Genomic DNA, 13,649 nt, shown 5'->3' with positions numbered 1-13,649 from the left:
CAGCGACAGACTTGGAGTCCTCAAAGGCTACCCCGTAGTTGTTGGGTGACATGGAAGGTGTGTCTGTCCATCTGATTTGGCAGAGAGGCTCTACCTGGATGATTCCCCTCTTAGAGGAAAGGGCTGGAGTCTTGTGTTTAAAATGAATACCCTCCCCACTTCCAAAACTGGACGGCTGTGAGTCATGGAGATCAGATTGACAGTGACGGTTCAACTCTTGCAGATACATCTGGAAGGTTCTAAGCTGTGCGTGCGCCAGAGGGAGACATTGGGCAATGGTGATGCCCAGTTATTGAGACATTTTGACCTGAGTCAGAGAAAAGGCTCCCTTCTGGCCAGTCTCTCCACCCACTGGTTCATTCTAGCACTGGAAACACGGTTCTGTTTGCCCTTAAAATGCTCTACTTTTAAAATGGTAAGCACAGCTCCAAGGAGCCAGGGTCATCTGCGACTCAGCCTGAGGACCTGCCATTACCTGGTCACAGAGACTGAAAACAAGGAAATAACACGGTCCCTGCCCCACTTCTTCCTTGCTCTGTTCTCAGGCATGCACCAGAGGCAGAACACACACATGACTGATCCGTGTTTGTTTTTAGGGTGAGTTCTATTCTATTTTCCTCCTTATTACTTTGTCATATTGACTGTGGTTGGTAACCGAATCGCCCAGCATTGGCACATAAAATGTCCTGCCAGAAAGGGATTATGGGAGGAAACTCTGTGGGGAGATGCGGCTTGTCAGTAAACAGTGCATTCGCAGGCTTTCTGCTGAGTCCCCGCCTTTAATCTCCACAACAATTGGCTGCTCTGTGGCTCTACAGGCAATTGCTTAATGGAAATATAAAGTCTGTGTGGGGCCAAGAGGGGTAGGAACAGGACAGAGACCAAGCACTAGGTGGCTGTGGTCTGGAAGGTAAGGGAGATCCTGAACCTTGGTCCGTGGTCTCCCAGATGGGGCTGTCCTGGGAGCTGGAGGGAGATGAGACAGAGTGGGGAAGCCTTTGGGGTGGGGCTGCACTTACAAACCTTCCACTGGGAGAACTCCTAGGTGGCCCAGTCCCTTTCAGCTTGGCACTGTTCTCTGGGGCGAAACTTTTCTTAAACTCTGATAAAGCTTCATAGCTGCCCTTAAACATTCTCTTACCCCTCCAGACCCGAAAGGCTATCTGTAAGCGACTTGTGGCTTGGCATGACGAGAGGCCCAGAGCGAATCACTGTTCTTCTGGAATGGGTCTCTGGTTGACAATACTCTGTGCTAATACCACTCGGTGCTTCCAAACAACAACATGCCTGCCTCTAGCCTGGCTTCGTCTGGGAGGTCACATTCTTGAGTCCATCCCAACTGGCTGGCTTTGGTCTTCAGGGCAATGTTTGTTTCTCCGCTATCTATGTGGCCACAGGATTCTGGAGGCTGCTGCGGGAGGACCCAGGCCTCCTGCGCTCTGATCTGACATTATATGCTAGATGTTGGGCTGGGGCTGGGGCTGGGGCTGGGGCTGGGACTGGGGCTGGGGCTGGGGCTGGGGCTGGGGCTGGGGCTGGGGGATGGAAGCCTCCTTTTCCCACTGCCATTGGTCCTTTGGTTTCATGAGTGCTCTAGAAACACCGGGAAATAGCCGATCTTGTCCCTGTCCCGAAAACAGAAACTCTACTCCCCATCCTGGGGAAAGGCAGAAGCATGACGCGGCTCCAACAAAATGAATGGCTGAGATACCAAAGTCTAGATGACAAGATGGGGACACACAGGCATGGACTCACATTTACCTGGACACTAGCTCTACTCTGAGGGACAGAAGGGAAAGTTCTCCCTGGACAGACCTGGATCCGCTGGCTAATGTTCTGATGACATAAATATCTTGGGTTTGATCTAGGACACTGAATGGTGGCACCAGAAAGCCCTATTCTGACTCTTACACTGTGACTAGGATCTCGTTAGCAAAGGGGTTGGTCTGTCACACACACAGCTAAGTGACACACATAACTCCCGACACTAAGTGAAGGGCCTGATCCTATCGTGAGTAACCTGGATCTAGATACAGTGACCCACGACCCTTTAAGGAGCAGAGGGAGAGACAGAGAGGAGGTCAGAAGAGAAGAGGGGGGTTGGGGGGAACACAGCCATGGCCAGTGAGTGCCTGAAGCTGGCAAGGATTAGAGGAGGCCAGAAGGGCCCTTCTCTTGGGCCTTCAGTGGGAGGGCCATCTTGTGTCACCTTAATGTTGGGACTTAAAAGCCTCCAATTTTGAGAGAATAAATTCTCATTGTTCTAAGTCACCAAATCTGTGTTCCATATGTTGGGTCAGACACAGAAAAACCAGTCAAGTTGGTACTGTCGACAAGGATTGTAAAAGTGACCAATCACGGAGGACATTCCGTGCCTCGAGCTTCTTGTCCTGAGGACTGACCGACAAGAACAATTACTACTCCATTGTGCTGACAGGAAGACAAAGGCTTTAAGAGGTTGAACTTCTTGCTAAAAGTCCTAAAGCATATGTGGTATGGGCCAGTTTGTGGCCATGCTCTTCCTTCTTGGCAGCTAAAAACCGGTGCCTTTCGAAGTCTCTGCTATTTAACTTCAGTAAGCACACAAATGACCGCGCTGTAAGATCCCAAGGACATGGTTTAATGCACCTGTGTGCCACTTGCAGAGTCATTAGCGTCAGGGAGACGTCCGGAACCTCCGAAACTCAGAGAAGGACGATTTGATCACAGAGACCCAGCCCCACAGCAAAGGATTCTCCCTTGTAATCAGAAAAGGTGTCCACAGGGACTAACAGGATCCTGAGAATATGGGCAGACCTCTTTGAGCAACGCTCATGAAACAATTTGGAAACCAGTCCTATTAAACTGTGGTTTTGGGTTACAAAGGTGGTGTCAGTTTAAGTGGTAAGCGATTCTTTGAAGGGCTGATTACGTATTTGGGGGCAAGGTCAATACATAATGCACCAAGGTTGTGCACACCACACTGTTTTAGGGACCATGGTGCTGGCACCTGCGCCCATCCTTACGGTGGCTGGTTGTGTTAGCACCTCACACTCAAGAGGGGCCCAGACAGAACACCAAGGCGTGGGGCTTTCTCCCTCCCGCCCGTCTTCCTCTTCTCCTGAATGTCTATAGTATGGGATTTTAGCCCGCACTTCCACACTTTCTTTAGACGTAGAGTTTGTGTTGCACCAGCTAAGAATATATATGTACTTGGTGCAGAGTCCTCAGTTCCTACCTTGAAGCGCTTCTGTTTCTATGAACTTGGACTTCTGCCTTCTCCCTGTGGGGTGAGAGGAGGGTAGCACGCACCACGTGACAGGGGCGGGGCAGCGGCAGCCACATGACAGGGGCTCTATATTCTGCACTTTTCTTTCAGGGTCTTCTCCAACCTACTTCTTTCCCCCTTCCCCTCCCCACTTTCCCATTTATTGTGGGAATGTCTGATTCCGGGGTGCTGTGCCCGGACAACTCCCATGCTGCAGCCCTCTGGGTCCAGTGCCTGCCACTGACGGGAGTTATTTTGAAGGGAAAGTTACTTTGTGTTATGAGCAAGTTGCGTGGGTTGATTTTTAGTACTTTTACGATGTGTGCGCTAGATGGCCATTCAAAGATTTACCTGGGAAATCAGCAGGCCTATCCATGATGATGGCTCTAAAGGTATTTGTGATGTGACTGGTGACACAGAAAGAGAGAGAGAGAGAGAGAGAGAGAGAGAGAGAGAGAGACACACACACACACACACACACACACACACACACATGGGGAGGTGGGGGCAGAGACACAGAGAAAAGCAGGGGAACCAATGCTGAGCAGTTGCAGTCGAATGCTTTATCCCAGGGTGGGAGGGGTTCTCAGGTCCCTTTCTCTCCTTCCACCTATGCTAGTTACTCCATAGGGAGTGCCGGTGGTAGACAGGACAAGAAGTTTTCACATCTCCTGTGGCCTGGCTGTCTGGATGCAGGAGTTTGCTCCTTACTCTGGAAGGTGGAAATGCTCTCTTCCCTCTGTACATTCTGTGGGTGGAGAGAACTGGACTGATGTCATAACCCTACCTCTAAGAGCGTCACAGACGGTAGCGTGTATAACTTTTCCCAAGGGACTTGGCAGGAGCCTAAGACAATCCGTTAGAGAACTGAGAATCTGGGGGCCACCTGAGAGCACGCGGCCTTCCTCAACCGCATGGAGCTTTAAGTGGGGGCAGCCCCTCTCATCTAAGCTGATCACATAGTACTTGGGAAGAAGGCTTTAGTGGTAAAAGGCCACAGGAGAGAGACTCACATGTAGGGAGAGTTACCCCAAGAAAGCATAGGGGTGATCGAAGTCTCCTCACCCCACTGTCCCCTTTAGGGAATGCTCAGGATTTATGTATTCTGATGGGCTTTACTTTCTCCCCATCTTTAAAGATAAAATATCCCAAATTATGACTTAGCAAGGCGCCCGACCCAGAGCCTGATGCTATCACTCTATCAACAGCCGGTTCAATCACTAATTACAACAGAACACATGCAGTCCGAGTCTTCTACATGGGTGGCTAGCCCAGCACCTCTCCGTGTCTGTTGGTCCAGTGGTGCACCAGTCCCTGAGCCAGGAGCACAAGTGTGTCCCTCCACACTACCTTCCTCCACACCAACCACCTTGTTGCCTGTGCCTTCAGAGGGGTCTGGATTTGACTTCATCACTTAACAGTGCTGGAAGTGGTGGGGGATTGTTTAACCTCTGAGCTGAGAATTCTGTGTGTCTGTCTAAAAGCCACACCGCAAGATCACGGAGAGAACAGGGTAGACCTCGAGGTGTGAGCTATGCCCACATTCCTCACAGTGAACCCAAGGAAAGCTAAACTGTAGAGGCTCAGCATACTTCTGTGGTCTGAAGGATTTCCCCAGCAGTATCTTCACACCCCATCCGCATCTCCCCAGAAAGGCTGAAGTCACGCCCCCTGCATGATGGTCGGCTGGGAAATCAGATTTCAAGACCTAAAATGAACCAACTTATATGGCCCAGAGCCGTTCCCAGATGGAGGTGCGAGGGACCAGGCCTTGCTACCCCAGGATTGTGTCATTCACCCCATGTCCTGCAGTAAGTGGAAAGTAGAAAAGTCCTGAAATCTGGCAGGCGTTAACGATGGTGTCCTGACTTGCGTAAACAGGCAGCCATGACAAAAGAGCTTTCTGTTCCACTTTAAGACTTGCTCAAATAGGAAGTCGAAGTTAACCTCAGCTGTTTTAAAGTTAAAACCGCAACAAATAAACAGCGGCTTGGTGGCATGGTAACTGCCCCCCCCATCCGAACCCCAATGCAGATCACTCGAGGTGTCTATTTGGTGAGATAAGGAAACATGCTATTCTGCACCCATGATCCTCTGCTGGCACAGCCAAGGGGTGGCTCTAGCCTGCGATCTCCTGCTTCTCCACAGCCCCCTGCAGTGACTGACACCTCTGTAAAGCTGAAAGTCATTCTTGTGTCTCTGCGGTCCAGGCTACCTCTGGGATAGTTGTCTCAGGACTGCGATTGCCATCTCAGAGAGCCAGGAACCCATGGTGCATTGCTTAAATTCCCACTTTAAAAAGGCATGCATGCTCTAGGGCTAAGACCAGGCAGTAACCGTCTTTAACCCCAGGAATGACTGCCTGTTACATTGTCTCTGTTAATGTTAAAATTTCAAGGGGGAAAAAAAAATCCAAGAGTCAAAACTAGATCAAAAATCAAAATCAAAACTAGATTTGTAGTAAATGGCATTTTCTTATAAGAAGGAGAAAAAAAACCGAGATACAAGAGGAGGGGCGGAGGGGGAAGAAGGAGGAGAGGCAAGAGAAATACAGGGCAGGAGTGAGAGAGAACACGAGAAAGTGAAAGCAGTTTCACATGCAATATCTGGACACTGTTTGAAACTGTATGTCTGCCGGGGGTTGGGGGTGGGGGAGGGGGTAAATCCCTGCATATCAAATTCATATACTGGAGAGAAAAAACATCCACAATATAGTCTACACACCTTCTCAGAGCACCAATCAAGCCTCTAGGATACTCCAAGAGCAAGTTCAGTGCTCCAGAGAGCCTCAGATGACCAGCCACTTGTCCATGACGATGGCTCTGTGCACAAGCAGGCTGTTTCACAGGCCCAGGACTCTCCTGAGCACTCCCACCCCTCTCTGCAGTTTCTAGGGACGAGGCATACACAATGGCAAGCGGAAGCAGTCCAAGGTCACAAAGCAGGCAGAGGCGCCCATCTGAACTTGCTCCCCCATGGCTTTGGGCTGGCTTTAAAAACGCTTACCAGTTCTGGTTTGACTCTCCCGTAAGTAAAAGGCAAGCCTCCTCCTCAGCTCACAGGCGAACAGGGCAGCCCCGAGAGGACAAGAGAACTGCCTTCTCTTTGGTTTGGACATATGAGATCCGGGAGAAAACGTGTGTGAACTTAAGTGATGGTAAACAGAAGGCACAAAAACGTCCTTGGACATTTCGTTCTCCTTCTCCTCACAGTCCATCCACCGCACCTAAAGTGCGATTTCCCTCAATCCACCACCGAGCTGCACTGTGGAATCTTTGGAAAATTAGTGTGAATGTTTTGAGTGATTATTCACCACTATTAAACACCAAACAAAACAAAACAAAACAACTAAGGGTTTTGGCGTGTTCTTTTTCTAAACCTACCTAGGAAGAAATCCTAATTTTTTGTGTCCTTTCATAGAAGAGAGAGATGAGAGGTACCACACTGTGCTGACATGGTCATATGTATCTCAGGTTAGCCTCGAGCTGCCTATGTAGCCATGGCTGGCCTTGAACTCTTGATTCTGCTGTCTCCATCTTGCAGGTGCTGTGATAACTGGATTGTATCGCCATGCCTAGGGTATAGGCTTTCTATATATTGCACTCTGGAAAATGTGGCTTTTGTGAGCCCTACATGCTTCTCTCTAGAGACAGTCATTTGCTCAGATAAAAACCTTGTCGAGTAGATGCTGCCCGCACGCCCCATATGGAGCTCAGAGGAAACTAACTTCTGCTTTCTGTGAAGGGCAGAGCCCCACCCCTGCTGCCATACCCCTCTCGGCCCCCTTCTCCATACGGGCTGCTCATCTTTCACTAGAGTAGCCCAGGCCTGCACCTCTGCAGAAGGAGTATCGCTGTAAGCACGCCATGTACACAGCTGTGTCCCACAGGGCACAGAGAAAACTGCGTTTCCGTTATTATAATGGCATCACTGAGCAGACGGCCTCTGACGTCAGCAGTCCTGCTGCCGAAATGCACCGTGAGCATTATCTAACTCGGCACAGAGGGTGTGTGCAGTGTTACGTCTCACAGCGAGTTTGCAGCTGGTGACTGGCCCACAGAAGGGCACAACTCACACTTCTCATCTGAAAACATTATGCTTGACATAGCCTATACCACACACATACACACACACACACACACACACACACACACACACACACACACATGCCTCCCTCTTCGTATTTTGAAAAGAACAGATATTAAAATGCAAACTTCACTTGAAATCTGAAGGCAACAAGAACTTGCAAACCCCTTGATTTTACCTTGCTAGATTTGTATGTAGCACATACATACATACATACATACATACATACATACATACATACATGCAAGCGATGGTGTGTATTGCGGCTTCAAGACTAATGGGTAAGAAAGATAAGAAAACAACAGAGCAGAAACTCTTTGCAAAAACCTCCCGTCTGCTTCTGTACAGGTAGCTCTTTGACTCTGTAGTTGGAATAGCTAAAGATTGAACCAAAAGTGGGTTGATGATACAGCTTTTTAAATGTACACATACAGAAGAGTGTTTTTGTCATGGTTCCCTGTGTGCCGCACAGCATCTAGAGCGTGTTAGATGCTAGCTGCAATTGAGGAAATGGGCTACAGTCTCCAGGATGATGTCCACGGGCCTGGGCAAGCACTAGGATATATTATATAACATGCTTGAGCTCCCGTGGCGTTTGATACCTGGGAATGATACTCCAAGGGTACCAAGAGAGGTACATGTGTGTACCCATGTACACATATGGGTTCTATAGCCACGCTCCCTCCCTCACCCAGCAGCCACACTTCTCAGAGTAGAGATACTCTGTGGATGGAGCAGCGCTTTTCTCATAAGCTCCCAGTGGATGCTGTGGGTTCCAGGAGTTCCCTCAGAGCACCCAGAGGAAGGCCTGGCAGCCTAGGTGTGCCTGGGACTCCAGCAAAGACAGAGGGTAGTGGGCTCCATGGGGTACTTACCCTGCATCTGACTTTGAGGCTGAGGGTTAAAGGCAGTGGAGTGGTTCAAGGAGGCCCGAGGGTTGGGCGTGGGGGCTGGGTGATGCGGGCTGACCCTCATGGCCGTGCGCCGCAGCTGCTCCAGTTCACTGAGCCGCTCGGAAAAGGACAAACTCCCGGGCTTGGTCTGATCATCTAGTTTCTGCCGATGTCCTATTGTAGGGACCGGGAGGGGAGGGGAGAAGGAGGAGAGGGAGGCAGGGAAGGAGGGAGGGAAGAGATCAGAAAACGTGTTGTGGAGGGGGCTTTTCTTATCTTTTCCCTCCCTCTCCCTTCACCCCCAAGGTAAGCTTGTTGGACCTTGCCCCTTGGACTACCTGCTTTTGGGAACCAGGGCTATCCTTCTCGCAGACCAAGAGTCCTTCATCCCACTGGCCACTGGGTGTTGCCTCAGTCTGGGACTCGGTGCCCACATCTCTCTGCGTACCCCTCAGGGGGGCAGAACGAGAGACACTAGAGAGTGGAACTGCTGATGATGGCATGGGGAGGAAGGCCATAGCTCGTTGGCTGCGGGCCTCAGGCTGAGAGCAGAACTGTGGCAGTCAAGAAAGGTGCCCTCCCGGAGTCGAGAATGCCCTGCCTTGAGTGCAGCTGCAAACCCACAGCCCAGGAGTGAGATTTCCTGTTACATGCAGGCAGGCACAGGCAGTCCTCTCAGGTTTACACACCCAGGCCCCTTCCTCCTTCACACGGGCTCCTCAAGAGCATCCTTTCTTTGCTGAAGCCCACTCCCTGGGTGTATCCCTAGGAGGAAGTAGGTAGAGAGGTGCAGCCTGGGTCTGTTCCAATGTTTCTAGTAGGCCGGGCCCTTGGGAGCCCAGAGGGAGTGGCTAGCTGGTCTGCTGAGTTTTCCCAGGGCCTCAGGAATAAAAGCAAGGTGGAAAGATGTCTCCTAAGGGTGGTAGGTGTCCCTATCACCAGGAAACAGCAAGTAGGGACATCTACACGAGCCAGTCACGAAGGCTGGGCCTCCAGGTTTTTACTCTCCATCCCTTTCGAAGCGCCACACAGTTAGAGATTATATCAGAGTCCAGCCTCCCACACAGGAACACAGTCACAGTGGACTTGGGGAGACCCACTCCTCCTTTTAAGAGGCCAACTTGTTGCCTCCTCCTCACCCTGAAGGTTTCTTTGACAAGAGCTCTTGACCGAGCCATAACCATTCTCCTGTCAATGGTTACACAGCCTCACAACACGACAGGAGAAGCCGCTGGCTCCTGTCCATAGAAATGCTGTTCCTGGTACCCCATCCCTACCCAGAGCTACACAGAGGACCCTGGATACCTTTCCCCCAGCACAGGGGTAGGCACAAGGCTACCACTCCCCCACCCCCACCCCAGCCACCCAGTTCCCGATTGCTACAATTATAAAATTAAGTTGTAGAGGTTGTGTTATGGTTTCAAATCCCCGTGGCCTGCCCTCTCTTCCTGCTACGGCCCTCCTTGGCACAACTGACGTGGTCTCAGGTTCCAGGCCAGAAAAAGGGCCCACTATATTGCAGTGATTTTTATCACTGACAAGACCTGTTTGGCTCCAAGTGGAGAGAGAGAGAGAGAGAGAGAGGAGAGAGAAATGCTTAAGCATAATATTTGTGTAGTTCCCATGCAGCGCTCCCTCTTTCCACGTATCGCCGCGGCAAATCTGGACTGTCATTCAGAGCTCACAACACTGGACTCAAACACAAACACTGTGAGTCACGCAGGCTCGACTGGTGCACACGGGAGAGGCCTCTTACAGCCGGAGTATTTAAAGCTCCGTGGACCAAAGAGGCCAAGTCCCTGAGCCACCCCCTTCAGCCTTTACTAGCAGAAGTACAAAAACGTCTTTTTCTAGAACCCTCTACCTCGCTCAGTCTTAGTGCACACAATTCGGTGTGCAGCCCTCTTTGGTGCCTTCCTCCTCTTTTCTTTGCGACTGAGTCCCACTCCTCATCACATTGAGAAACCTCAAGCTTTCTCCCAGGAAAACAATCAGAGCTCTAAAGCCATTTACAGCATGATCCCGCCCCCTTTAAGTGTCTACCATGGTCTCATGCCAGTCAAGGAAGTGGAAGGTAGGAAACAGGACTCTGGATAGCTGTATGGTCTCAGAAAGAATGTGGGCCAGCGAGGGCTCCCAGCAGGTTTTGTCTATGTTTTTGCCTCACATTCCTGAGGCACCCAGTGGCATTTTGGAAGAATACCGTGAAGGACAGCGTGTAGTCATGGGAAGGGTGCGTGTGTGCCTGTGTGTGCTGTATGTGTGTGTGCTGTGTGTGTGTGTGTGCTGTGTGTGTGTGTGTGTGTGTGTGCTGTGTGTTTGTGTGTGTGCTGTGTGTGTGCTGTGTGTGTGCTGTGTGTTGTGTGTGTGTGTGTGCTGTGTGTGTGTGTGTGCTGTGTGTGTGTGTATGTGTGTATGTGCTGTGTGTGTGTGTGTGTGTGCTGTGTGTGTGTGTGTCTGCTGTGTGCGTGTATGTGTGTGTGTATGTGTGTGTATATGGTGTGTATGTGTATGTGCTCTGTGTTTGTGTGCTGTGTGTGTGTGTATGGTGTGTATGTGTGTGTGCTGTGTGTTGTGTGTGCTGTGTGTGTGCTGTGTGTGTGTGTGTATGGTGTGTGTGTGTGTGTGTGTGTGTGTGTGTGTGTGTGCTGTGTGTGTGTGCGCTGTGTGTTGTGTATATGTGTGTGTGCTGTGTGTATGTGTGTGTGCTGTGTGTGTGTGTGTGTGCTGTGTGTGTGTGTGCTGTGTGTGTGTGCTGTGTGTGTGTGTGCTGTATGTGTGTGTGTGCTGTGTGTGTATATGGTGTGTATGTGTATGTGCTCTGTGTTTGTGTGCTGTGTGTATATGGTGTGTGCTGTGTGTGTGTATGGTGTGTGTGTGTGTGTGCTCTGTGTTTGTGTGCTGTGTGTGTGTGTGCTGTGTGCTGTGTGTGCTGTATGCTGTGTGTGTGTGTGTGTGCTGTGTGTGTGTGTGTGGTGTGTGTGTATGTGCTGTGTGTTTGTGTGTGTGTGTGTGTGCTGTGTGTATGTGTGTGTGGTGTGTGTGTGTATGTGTGTGTGTGTGTGCATGCGCACGTGTGCACTCTCAAGTGTGTGACCCAGAGCATCAGTCGTGGCTATGTCTCCGGCCAGCCTTTGAAGAGTGGCTATCTGAGTATCTGGCTCAGTAAATTTGGGGACATGGTCCCTGAGAACCCAGACAGGAACGAGCCATTTGTGGCAAGCCACTATGTGGCCAACTCATGTGACACATTATTTATTTTTATTTCTCTTCCCTCACTACTCAATGATTTTTTTAAAAAAGTTCTAATATGTGATCTGTGTTTGTACCAGCTGACACCTGCCAAAATCGTAGTCATTTGCAGAGATTAACTGATGACGGCTTGCCTCGGCAGGAATGCCTGGGCCTGGCTTCTCAGAGCTGCCTCCTAAGCCCGAGAGTCTAGAGAGTCTGGGGCTGGGTTTACTGCTCGGGCTTAGGGAACGGTTCATTCCACACTCTCCCCACCATGTGCATTCTGGGAGTCTGTAAGAGGGTTGCTGCCTGAGAGGAAGCCTGACCCCCACGCTCACAAGGTGTTAAGAGAGTTGCAAGGCTAGGACACTCAAGAAAGGCGGGACATCATCAAGTTCCAGGCGTGGCCCCGATGCATTTCGAACCAAGAGCACCTAATTCTCTCCTGAAACCATAGGACTTTGTGTGCCAAACAGCAATGTTTTGCATGGAATACTTTCTGATGGAAACTTTCAGGCTGGGGGGGAAAATGAGTGCTTTATGCCTTCAGGTTCCTGGATCTGCATGCTATTAAAATATCAATTTGCCGCCTGAATTTTAAATACGGGAGTATGGAAAGTGCCTGCTATGAAATCCTCTCTTCCTTCTTACTGATTACTGGGCTCTGGAGGGTAACAGGGAATTCAACACTGGATCAAACCACTGTAGGACTGTGCAGACTAAACACACACATTCTGGTAGCCTGAACTTTCAAGTGCACTGGGAGTCAATTGTGAAGGTTTCCAGAGTGGGGCTTCAAGCTGAGGCCACTAGATATTGGGTTCATCCTTCTGATGCTCACACAGAGCTGAGCTGGAGGGGACCCCCAAATGTTCTATCACTATTTTTACACATTTTGAAAGAATGCTGCTCAAAATGTTATTATAAATGCACATTCTAGAAAGCAACAAACAATGGAAAAAAGAAATATATAATAATATAAACTAATGTCACGCGGCTCCATCCCAAACAGATCTCTGCAGCTCCCCGAGGTGGCTGCCCATCAGAGCACCCCTAAATGCTATTGTATTTTATGGCGGGTAATGAGGCCAGTCGCCATCTTCCTTCATTAAAGCAGGGCGGAATAGTATGCACAGCTCACTCACACCCCAGCCGCCTTGACCAGGGCACCGCTGTGGTCTGTGGCTGTAAATAACTGAAATGCAGCATCTGGTCCCCTATGGAAGGCAATGAGGTGGAATTGCCAGAATTTCCTGGAAACATTTGATTAGCCAGTCGTCATCTGTCAGCCCTTGCTTCTGATAGCAGTTTTCTGGTTTCCTTGATAGATCACATGGCAAGCACTTAAAGTCTTGTTCTGGTGGGTGAGCAGATCAGGAAAGTCTATGCAAAATGACAACACTGAAAAATACTCTGTCTGTCTGTCTGTCTCTCTCTCTGTGTGTGTATGTGTATGTGTGTATGTATGTGTGTATGTGTGTTGTGTGTGTGTGTGTGTGTGTGTGTGTGCAGATTGTGATTCTCATAAAAATAATGGTGCATTTTATATATTCACCTTTAAAATGACATCTGCCAGGCTGGAGAGGTGGCTCAGTGGTTAAGAGCACTGATTGCTCTTCCAGAGGTCCTGAATTCAATTTTCAGCAACCACATGGTGGCTCACAACCATCTGTAATGGAATCTGATGCCCTCTTCTGGTGTGTCTGAAGCCAGCGACAGTGTACTCACACAGATAAAATAAAAAATCTTTTAAAAAAATAAAATGTCATCTGCAACATTGTCAACCCAATGGTGGCTACGTGATCTGGGTACCCCATCCCTACCCAGAGCTTACTCTTCCTTTGGTTGGGACAGCTTTATGACCCTGGATAAGGAAGTGCAGCAGAGAGACTACTTCATCTTCTGTGTGTCACAGTCAATGGCCAACTACCCTGCATGCAGCTCTGACCCTTCCTTGAACTGTCTCACAGGTAAGACAAGCCTTCTGACCAGCAAACCTGCTCTCTCCCAGCTAATTAAATGTTGAGAAATACCGTCTACTATTGCATATCATTCATATATTACAAAGCTCTGAGCATGTAGCTCAGAGAGCGACCACTTCCAAGCATTCACGAGGCCCAAAGTCTCAGCTCTAACATTGTGAAAAGAGAAAGAAGGAAGAAATAAACATTTTCAGCTTAGTAAACATT

General features: G+C 49.6%; 1 protein-coding gene across 2 annotated transcripts in view; it reads right to left on the bottom strand.

The window, feature by feature from the left end:
* Positions 1 to 13,649, bottom strand: part of Runx1 (RUNX family transcription factor 1) — a 229,288-nt gene that overhangs the window by 30,445 nt on the left and 185,194 nt on the right. Inside the window, exon 5 of one of the 2 annotated variants that reach the window (XM_032900402.1) lies at positions 8,209 to 8,400. The exons of the other annotated variant lie outside the window; for it this stretch is intronic. Within the exon in view, the coding sequence (XP_032756293.1) occupies positions 8,209 to 8,400 (192 nt within the window). The remainder of the gene's footprint in view (positions 1 to 8,208; positions 8,401 to 13,649) is intronic. 2 annotated transcript variants of the gene reach the window in all.

The sequence above is a fragment of the Rattus rattus genome, chromosome 4 (assembly GCF_011064425.1).
Source record: "Rattus rattus isolate New Zealand chromosome 4, Rrattus_CSIRO_v1, whole genome shotgun sequence".
NCBI classification, from domain to species: domain Eukaryota; kingdom Metazoa; phylum Chordata; class Mammalia; order Rodentia; family Muridae; genus Rattus; species Rattus rattus.
Note: the sequence above shows the minus strand (reverse complement) of the source record. Positions and strands in the feature narration are given on the sequence as shown.